General features: G+C 35.4%; 1 protein-coding gene and 1 pseudogene across 10 annotated transcripts in view; both read right to left on the reverse strand.

Annotated features, from left to right (window-relative positions):
* Positions 1–10808, reverse strand: part of CCDC138 (coiled-coil domain containing 138) — a 141395-nt gene that overhangs the window by 98824 nt on the left and 31763 nt on the right. For all 10 annotated transcript variants that reach the window (XM_049650151.1, XM_049650143.1, XM_049650142.1 and 7 more), the window contains 3 exons: positions 4724–4801; positions 4519–4626; positions 1600–1764 (listed from right to left, as the gene is read on the reverse strand). In XM_049650151.1, the coding sequence (XP_049506108.1) occupies positions 1600–1764; positions 4519–4626; positions 4724–4801 (351 nt within the window). The remainder of the gene's footprint in view (positions 1–1599; positions 1765–4518; positions 4627–4723; positions 4802–10808) is intronic.
* LOC125936340 (ubiquitin thioesterase OTUB1-like) lies at positions 1775–3646 on the reverse strand (annotated as a pseudogene).

Raw genomic sequence — 10808 nt, forward strand, 5'->3', positions numbered from 1 at the left:
GGGGGGGAGGGGGGCACCTGGGTGGCTCAGTCAGTTAGGCGTCTGATTGCTGATTTCAGCTCAGGTCATGATCTCATGGTTTGTGGGACTGAGCCCTGCACTGGACTTCTGCTCTGTCAGGGGCTTGGGAATCCCTGCTTGAGATTCTCTCTCTTCTCTCTCTGCCCCTCCCCTGCTCACTCACTCACTCTCTCTCAAAATAAAAAATACATATATAAATACATAAATAAATAAATAAGAAAGGATATGGGCTTAATTACACAAAAATGTAAAACTTTTATACAACATAGACTACTACTCTTTCTAAAATTCATATGGAATCTCCAGGCACAGTGAACAGACAAAAAACAATCTTGAAAAAGAACAAAGTTGAAGGTCTCACACTTCCTGATTTCAAACTTGCTGCAAAGCTACAGTAATCACAACAGTGTCATATTCACATAGAGATATAAAAACCAATGAGACAGAGAGCCCAGAAATAAGCCCTCACATACATGGTGAAATAATGTTTGTCAAGGGTGCCAAGACCACTTAATGGGGAAAAGGACAGTCTCTTCAACAAACGGTGAGGGGAAAACTGGATATTCACTTGTGAAAAATGAAGTGGACCCTTATCTTACACCAGAGACAAAAAATTAACTGAAAATTAATCACAGCCTTAAATATAACTAAAATTGCACTAATTTCTAGAAGCTTTACTTGGCTTATGGCACTTTTCTTCCACCTTCAAAGCTAGCAAACATGGGCTGAGTCTCTGACCTGTTCTTCTGCTTTGTCTGGTTAAAAGCTCACATGACTACTGGACCCACTCAGACAACCTGGTCAATCTCTATTGGAAAGTCAGCTGATTAGCAAACCGTAATTCACTTCTGCCATATAACATAACATATGGAAAGGTTCCAGGGATTAGGATATGAGTATCTTGAAGGCCATTATTCTGCCAAGCAGAAAAGGCATTTAGAAGAAACATTTTAGTTACGTAAAGATGAAAACTGGAAATAATTTTGTCAAATGAAACCCTAGCCAATATTTAACAATTATGTAATTGTTTCTGAAAACACTAAACAAACAACTTTAGATGTCTGCTCTTCAAAGTTTGAATATATTTCTTGTAGAATATAGTTGTCAACCTCTAATGACCACATATACTAACTAGAAATCATGAATACTAATATCCAAATTAATGTCTGTAACTTAAGAAAATGGTCATTTCTTTTTGTTAACGAGAAGCCCCTTACAAATAGACTTTTCATCCCTTCATGACAAAAAGTAAAACAAAATTATTTTAGTGGAAATCATGTGTTATCAATCAGGAATTGTTCGTATCATTGATCATTTGCCTAGTATACAATTATTTTGCCATTTCTGGATTAAGATGTTAACTTCTAGTCTCTATCTTTAAAAAGAAATTCCCATTATGTTAAGAAAAATAAAAGTATGAACTAATTTTAATTAAGTCTGAAATGAATCTTTTCAGAACTATTGGTATGGTCAATTTTCAATCAAAAATATTTTCAATATTTTTTCCCTTATAACATATACAATAGGCTTTCCAGTTTTGATCTTCATAAGTCATATGTATCAAATCAAGAAACAAACCTTTATACACTTCTCCTGAATATCATTTCTCTGAGAAGCAAATTTCAGTAGGGGCTTTTCACCATCCATTCCAGATTCTTCGCTTTTTAATTTACTAAGGTGGTGATCTGAAATCCAGTCCATGAAGACAGTTAAAAGTTCATAAACTTGTGCATTAAGTGGTACCTATATGTAAAAAATTAAACCAAACATATATTTCAGTTCACAACCTGATAAAATTTCAAAGACAAGTTTTAAATTTGGGGATTATAGAAAAAGTTACCTAAAGAATGCCATTAAAATATGTATTGAGAGTCTATCTCTGAGAGTCTATCAAACTGAAGTAAAGAACAAAATGCCAGAAAAATTTATAGATTCAATTACACTGATTTTAGTATTCCTTCAAATCACTTTTAGTCAATTTAATTCTACATTTATCACACATCTACCTTAAACAGGGAACTACACTAGATTTAGTTTTTTAGAAATCTGAAAAGACAAAGAAACAAAAGCAAATAAATAAAAAAGTAACATTAAGCAGACAGCAATCTACAAAATCAGAATGAGATTAGAGTTACATTATTCTGAACGAGTAATTTTAACCTGTTTTCTTCAAATGGAAACTTTAGATGACTTCAGTCATCATTAAGTACCGAGTAGAAATAAAACTGAGTTAATACAACATGGAAGGCTGTATAAGAGGAAAAAGGTCAGAGTGGGGGTATGAAATATTTCCATTTACAACCACAAAAAATATTTCTGAACATATGTGCTGCCTGGCAGAGGGCAGTGGCAGGCCAGGGCAGTGGCAGACAGGGGCAAGTCCTATTTGTAGAGGAAATCGTAGTTCCAGGAGGTAGAGAAGGTAGATCTTAGGCCCAGAGACTTCAGGGAAAGATGTGCAGGTTGGTGCTATACCCTCTGTGCAATCTCCTTCCACCCACCTGGATGGAACCCTGAGGGCGTGGGCCGGCATGATGACAAGAATGTGGTTACTATCCTCATACGTGGCCTCTACCTCCTGGTGGCAGAATTCCTTTACAGTGCACCCACCTTCAATGAAGTGCTCATACTACAGGAAGCCTGAGGTGAACAGTTGCAGGTAGACTAACAGAAAGTCCAAGGTCCTCTGGTTATTGAAGGAGGGCAACAAGTTGGCTACTTAGGTCTGCTTCTCCATCTGCTCAGTTAGGTCTATAAACACGGTGTGGAAATCTTCAACTGTGAACAGTGAAGCCCTGGGACACCAGGTCTTCTTTGATCTTGGCAGACACGGGCTTGAACTGCTAAAACTCCCTGCTGACATCCAGCAGCATTTCCACGTGGAGAATCCAAAACCTCGATAGAAGCTGTTCATATAAGGGCATCTGGGTAGCTCAGCAGTTAAGTATCCCACTTCAGCGTAAGTCATGATCTCCCAGTTTGTGGGTTTAAGCCCTATATTGGGCTCTCTGCTGGCAGCACGGAGCCCACTTTGGATGCTCTATCTCCCTCTCTCTCTCTGTCCCTCCCCTCTCTCAGAAATAAATAAACATTTAAGAAGGAGGAGGAGGAGGAGGAGGAGGAGGAGGAGGAGCAGCAGCAGCAGCAGCAGCTGCTCACATAAAGCCTGGTCTTGCAGATGTATGAGAACTTTTGGTGGAGGTGCTCAATCTTCCAGTGATAGATGTCATCCAGCATATTCCCTGCATAGGATGGTGAGTTCTAGTAGCTCCAAGAAGAGAAGGTTCTGCATAGCAATCTTTTGCTGAATTTGGTCCTGAGTCATGATGTCTTCATCATAAGCCAGATAGTTAACACCTTCAGAGTCACACTGCCCAATGGTGGCTCCTGATTTTACTACTCAGATTCCACAAAAATCTTTAAACAGTGCTGTGTTCCCACTTTATGAAAATAAGTAGAGGATTTATAAAAATTATTAAAAACCCACATTGAGATATCACTACTCACCTACCGAAAGGTCAAAATGAAAAAGACTGAAAACAAATGTTGGCAAGGTTGTGGAGCAATCACAAAATTCATAGGAGTATAAAACGGTACAACAGCTTTGGAAAACTGGCAGTTTCATGAAAAGTCAAATATCTATGACCCATAAATTCTGGCCTTAGTTGTATTTCCAAGATGAATGAAAACACATGTCCGCTAAAAGCCTTGTACACAAATATTCTTAACAGCTTTATTCATAATAGACAAAAAACAGAAATAGCCCAGGTGTCTATCAACAGAAGAATAAACAAATTCTGTGATACAGTCATACAATGGAATACTACTGAGCAACTACAGAGGAACAAACTATTGATACACCCAATGTTATAATGAGTAAAATAAGCCTTACCCAAATGAATGCATACTATACAATCTCATTGACCTAAGTTCTAAAATAGGTAAAATGAATTCATGGTGATAGAATGCAGATTAGCAGCTACTTCTTACAAGGAAGAGCTGAGAAGGGACAAGGGAACTTTCTAGAGTGATGGAAATATTCTCTATCTAGTTGTAGGTTACAGGAGTATAGGCATTCTTCAATACTGACCAAACTATATACTTAACAATATGCATTATGTTACTGTAATTTATGCCTCAATGTAAAAAAATTATTAGGAAAAAATAAATAAATTAGAGCTCATTCAGGTGTGGATTGCAGTCTTGACAGAAAACATTGAAAGCTTATGGGTTCTTAAAACACAATGAATAATAAAGCTCTTATTAAGCTTAAGGTCCTGTGATCTGTCAATGTTACTAGGCCTGAAACACTACTGAAATACTTTGTTTTGCTTTTGTAAATAGAAGCATATTAGAAACATTATACAGCTATTTCTCTGTAAATGAATTATTATGGTGAATCTTTTCATATCAAAAAGGATAGGAAAAAAAAGGTTCAAGAACAAAGAGAAAAAATGTCTTTGCCTTCTATTGGAGAAATTTTCAATCACATCATACCTTGTGAGTTTTTGAGACTGGTACTTTTTCTTGTCTTAAACTTTTCATTTCGTTAGCAGCATGGGAATTTCCTTTCAGTCTCTGTATTGTCATAAACTCATATTTCCTCTGCAACAGTGCATATCCATGAATTAAAACACAATTGTATTAAATGTGAGAAAACCCAAAGGCAATCATTTAAAATTCACTTGTGCAGGCAGCTTACCTGTAAATTATCTAAACGAGCTTGAACTCTCTTAGCCTGAATCTCCATCTTCTTGTTTTCTTCACTTACTTCATTTAACTACAGTGAGAAAATATTAAATATTTCAATATAAAACTTAAGCTGATTTCATACTAAAGATTTCCAAAATAATCTACTATCTTATCTAGTCTGGCTAACCACACAATGTAACAAAACAGAGGTAGCATTCATGATTAAAGAAAATCACAGCTGAGGGTAACTAGACTTATCTTGGAAATCATTTTGAAATGTATAAAAACATTGAATCACTATGATATACACCTGAAATTAACAGGATATTGTATGTCAATTATACTTCAACAATAAAATAAATTTTTTAATTAAAATAAAACACAGCTAAAAATCATCATTAGTCCTCAAAGTACTAACAGTATCTAAGTTTACTGCATTCTATAAAAATCTGTTAAGTCTCCTGATATCTTACAAGTATATGTTTTAATGGGAAAGATCTTTTAATTGAACTTTTTATTGAACTATAATGTATGTATAGAAAAGTGTACAAATCATTAAAGCATGCAGTGTAATAAACTATTGAAATTGGATTAATATATAAATTTGGGAAGAACTGTCATGCTTAAAAATATTGAGTCTTCCCACCTATGATCATAACATAAACTTCAATTTATTTAGGTCTTCTTTATTTTATCTTAATAATGTTTTGTACTTTTCAGTATATATGTTATACACATCTTTATTTAGATTTAACCTGGATAGCTAATATTTTTTGATGTTATTATCTGTATCTTTCAATAAATAACATTTATTATCTGATTTTTGGTATATAAAAATACACCTGGTTTTTGAATATTGAACTTATATCCAAAGATTCTCCTAAATTTATTTAATTCTACTAACTTGTCTGTATACTTGTCTGTATACTTATCTTAATTCTACTTACTTGTTTGGATACCTCTGTATATAAGTACATAATCATATCATCAGTAGATAAGTCTTACTTCTTATTCCTTATTTTTCCAATCCTTATTTTCTACTTTTTTTTTTTCCCTATTGCACTGACTAGCAATTTCATTATAGTGTTCAATAGAAACAGGAACAGTGAGGACACTTTGTTCTGATTTCAGAGGGAAAACATTTCAATAACCTATATTAAGTATGATTTTGCTGTTGGTTTTTTTTTTTGTAGATACTTATCAAAATTAAGTTTTCTTTTATTACTATTATCAACATGGTGCTCAATTTTATTATCAGCAGAAATTATGATTTTTCTACTCTTTTTCTACTCTTATTAGATGTGTTAATTTTCAAATGATAAATCACCTTTGTATTCCTGTATTAAATCCACTCAGTTGTATTATTTTTATGCATTGCTAGACTCAACCTGCTAACATTTAAAAATTTTACATCTATATTCATGTAACTGGTTTGAATTTTTCTTTTCTTGTAACATTCTTGACATGTTTAGTTTCAAGATTACACTGGCCTATTACAACAAGAAAGGGAGTTTTTCTCTTTTCCTATTTATATTTAAGACACAGGATGTTTCCTCCTTAATAGTTAGTCATTAGTTTTACTGTTCCTGGTCTTATTTTTCTCTGAACACTTTTAAAATTTTATCTTTATCTAATGTTTTTAGCAGTCTTAAAATTAAAGCAGTGTTCTTCTGTATGGTTTTCCTAAATATGTACCCTGCTTAGGCTTAACATAATTTCTTGAATCTGTAGGTTGGTGGGTTTGCTTGTTTGTTTTTTACCGTTTTGGATAGTGATTATTTCTCTTCCCATATTTTGTTTTTGCCCTATTATCCCTCTTATTTTTTATTTTATTTTATTTTTTTAATTTACATCCAAGTTAGTTAGCATATAGTGCAACAATGATTTACCCATTTAGCCCATCCCCCCCCAACAACCCCTCCAGTAACCCTTTGTTTGTTCTCCATCTTTAAGAGTCTCTTATGTTTTGTCCCCTCCCTATTTTTGTATTATTTTTGCTTCCCTTCTCTTATGTTCATCTGTTCTGTGTCTCAAAGTCCTCATATGAATGAAGTTATATATTTGTCTTTTTCTAATTTCACTTAGCAAAATACCCTCCAGTTCCACCCACATAGTTACAAACGGCAAGATTTAATTCTTTATGACTGCCGGGTAATACTCCATTGTATATATATACCACTTCTACTTTATCCATTCATCCATTGATGGACATTTGGGCTCTTTCCATACTTTGGCTATTGTTGATAGTGCTGCTATAAACATTGGGGTGCATGTGCCCCCTCGAAACAGCATACCTCTTCCCCTATGATAAATACCTAATAGTGCAATTGCTGGGTCATAGGGTAGTTCTATTTTTAGTTTTTTGAGGAACCTCCATACTGTTTTCCAGAGTGGCTGCACCAGTTTGCATTCCCACCAGCAATACAAAGGAGATCATCTTTCTCCACATGCTCTCCAACATCTGTTGTTGCCTGGTTAATGTTAGCCATTCTGACAGGAGTGAGGTAGTATCTCATTGTGGTTTTGATTTGTATTTCCCTGATGATGAGTGATGTTGAGCATGTTTTCATGTGTTGGTTGGCCATCTGGATGTCTTCCTTGGAGAAGTATCTATTCATGTGTTTTGCCCATTTCTTCACTGGGTTATTTTTTTGGGGGTATTGAGTTTGATAAGTTCTTTATAAATTTTGGATACTAACCCTTTATCTGATATGTCATTTGCAAATATCTTCTCCCATTCTGTCGGTTGCCTTTTAGCATTGCTTGTGCAGAAGCTTTTTATTTTGATGAGGTCCCAATAATTCATTTTTACTTTTGTTTCCCTTGCCTCCCTTGTTTCCCTTGACGTGTTGAGTAAGAAGTTGCTGCAGCCAAGATCAAAGAAGTTTTTGCCTGCTTTCTCCTCAAGGATTTTGATGGCTTCCTGTCTCACATTTAGGTCTTTCATCCATTTTGAGTTTATTTTTGTGGATGGTGTAAGAAAGTGGTCCAGGTTAATTCTTCTGCATGTTGCTGTCCAGTTTCCCCAGCACGACTTGCTGAAGAGACTGTCTTTATTCCATTGGATATTCTTTCCTGCTTTGTCAAAGATTAGTTGGCCATACGTTTTTGGATCCATTTTTGGGTTCTCTATTCTGTTCCATTGATCTGAGTGTCTGTTTTTGTGCCAGTACCATACGGTCTTGGTGATTACAGCCTTGTAATACAGCTTGAAGTCCAGGATTGTGATAACTCCTGCTTTGGTTTTCTTTTTCGAGATTGCTTTGGCTATTCGGGGTCTTTTCTGGTTCCATTCAAATTTTAGGATTATTTGTTCCAGCTCTGTGAAGAATGGTGTTATTTTGATAGGGATTGCATTGAATATGTAGATTGCTTTGGATAGTGTTGACATTTTAACAATATTTGTTCTTCTTATCCAGGAGCATGGAATATTTTTCCATTTTTTTGTTTATTCTTCAACTTCTTTCATAAGCTTTCTACTGTTTTCAATGTAGAGAGTTCTCACCTCTTTGGTTAGATTTCTTCCTAGGGATTTTATGGTTTTTGGTGCAATTGTAAATGGGATTGATTCCTTGATTTCTCTTTCTGTTGCTTCATTGTTGTTGTGTAGGAATTCAACCGATTTCTATGCATTGATTTTATATCCTGCAACTTTGCTGAATTCATGAATCAGTTCTAGTGGTTTTTTGGTGGAATCTTTTGGGTTTTCCATATAAAGCATCATATCATGTGCGAAGAGTGAAAGTCTGACCTCCTCCTGGCCAATTTGGATGCCTTTTGTGTTGCCTGACTGCTCAAGTTAAGACTTCCAATACTATGTTGAATAACAGTGGTTACGAGTGGACATCCCTGTCTTGTTCCTGACCTTAGGAGGAAAGCTCTGTTTTTCTCCATTGAGGATGATATTAGCATTGGATTTTTCATATGTGGCTTTTATGATCTCGAGGTATGATCCTTCTATCCCTACTTTCTCAGGGTTTTTATCAGAAAGGATGCTGTGTTTTGTCGAATGCTTTCTCTGCATCTATCGAGAGGATCATGTGGTTCTTATCCTTTCTTTTATTGATGTGATGAATCACATTGATTGTTTTCCAGATACTGAACCAGCCCTGCATCCCAGGTATAAATCCCACTTGGTCGTGGTGAATTATTTTTTTCAATGTATTGTTGGATTTGGTTGGCTAATGTCTCATTGAGGATTTTTGCATCCATGTTCATCAGGGAAATTGGTCTGTAGTTCTCCTTTTTAATGGGGTCTCTTTGGTTTTGGAATCAAAGTAATGCTGGCTTCATAGAAAGAGTTTGGAAGTTTTCCTTCTATTTCTATCTTTTGGAACAGCTTCAAGAGAATAGGTGTTAACTCTTCCTTAAATGTTTGGTAGAATTCCCCTGGAAAGTCACCTGCCCTGGACTCTTGATTTTTGGGAGATATTTGATTACTAATTCAATTTCTTTACTGGTTATGTGTGTGTTCAAATTTTCTACTTCTTCCTGTTTCACTTTTGGTAGTTTATATGTTTCTAGGAATTTGTCCATTTCTTCCAGATTGCCCATTTTATTGGCATACAGCTGCTCATAATATTCTATTATTGTTTTTATTTCTTCTGTGTTGCTTGTGATCTCTTTCATTCTTGATTTGGGTCCTTTCCTTTTTCTTTTTGATCAAACTGGCTAGTAATTTATCAAGCCCTATTATCTCTTTTTGAATTCCCATGTTAAAACTTTTAACAAATGTTTCTTATTCTTTCTCCACTCAATGTTTTCATTTCAAGATTTTTTAGGAAATGATCCTCCAGTTCATTAATCCTAACTTCTGCTGTGACTTATCTACTGTTAAATCCTTTCACTGGAGTTTTGAAATTCAATTAGTGCATTTTTTAGTTTTAGAATTTCAATTTAATTCCTTTTTACATATTCTGCTTCTCTAATGAAGTTCTCAATCTTTTTTTCCTACTTATTTGAACATATTAATCACTTTCTGAACTTTAAAAAGAACTTTTTTTTATGTTTATTTATTTTTCAGGGAGAGACAGAATGAGAGTGGGCAAGGGGCAGAGAGAAAGGGAGACACAGAATCCTAAGCAGGCTCCAGGCTCTGAACTGTCAGCACAAAGCCCGACGCAGGGCTTGAACTCACGAACCCTGAGATCACGACCTGAGCCGCAGTCAGACGCTTAACCAACTGAGCCACCCAGGCATCCTTATCAGTTTTTTAATCGTAATCATCATTTTAAAGTCATGGTTAGTAGCTCCAATATCTGGATCACTCGCAGGTATATTCATATTGTCTGGGGCATTTTTGTTCTCTTCATAGTCATGTGATTCTGCCCTGAGTGCAATTATTAATTTCGTACAGAATGACTAAGAAAATTTACAAATTCTATGCACATATCTTCTTTCAAAGAGGGCTCATTCTAAGAGCTCAAATGTCCATCGATAGATGAATAGATAAAGATGTGGTATATGTATACAATGAAGTATTACTCGGTAATCAAAAAGAATGAAATCTTGCCATTTACATCTATGTGGATGGAACTAGAGAGTATTATGATAAGTGAAATTAGTCAGAGAAAGACAAATATGACTTCACTCGTATGACGACTTTAAGACACAGAAAAGATGAACACAAGGGAAGGGAAGCAAAAATAACATAAAAACAGGGATGGGGACAAAACATAAGAGACTCTTAAATATGGAGAACAGGGAGTTACTGGAGGGGTTGTGGGAGGGGGGAAGGGCTAAATGGGTAAGGGGCATTAAGGAATCTACTCCTGAAATCATTGTTGCACTGTCTGCTAACTAACTTGGATGTAAATTTAAAAAATCAAATAAAAAAAAAAAAGAGGGCTCATTCTAGGTATTCAAAATGGAGACTGATTACTCTGAACAGGAACTAAGATCATTTAGGAAATTTCAATCAGAGGAGGGTTCCATCTACCTCTAATTTGCCTCTTCCTAGAGTGCAACCCTGCTGCTTTTTTTTTTTAATATATGAAATTTATTGTCAAATTGGTTTCTATATAACCCAGTGCTCATCCCAAAAGATGCCCTCTTCAATGCCCATCACCTACCCTTCCCTCCCTCCCCCCCCCCCC

Source organism: Panthera uncia (genome assembly GCF_023721935.1).
Source record: "Panthera uncia isolate 11264 chromosome A3 unlocalized genomic scaffold, Puncia_PCG_1.0 HiC_scaffold_11, whole genome shotgun sequence".
NCBI classification, from domain to species: domain Eukaryota; kingdom Metazoa; phylum Chordata; class Mammalia; order Carnivora; family Felidae; genus Panthera; species Panthera uncia.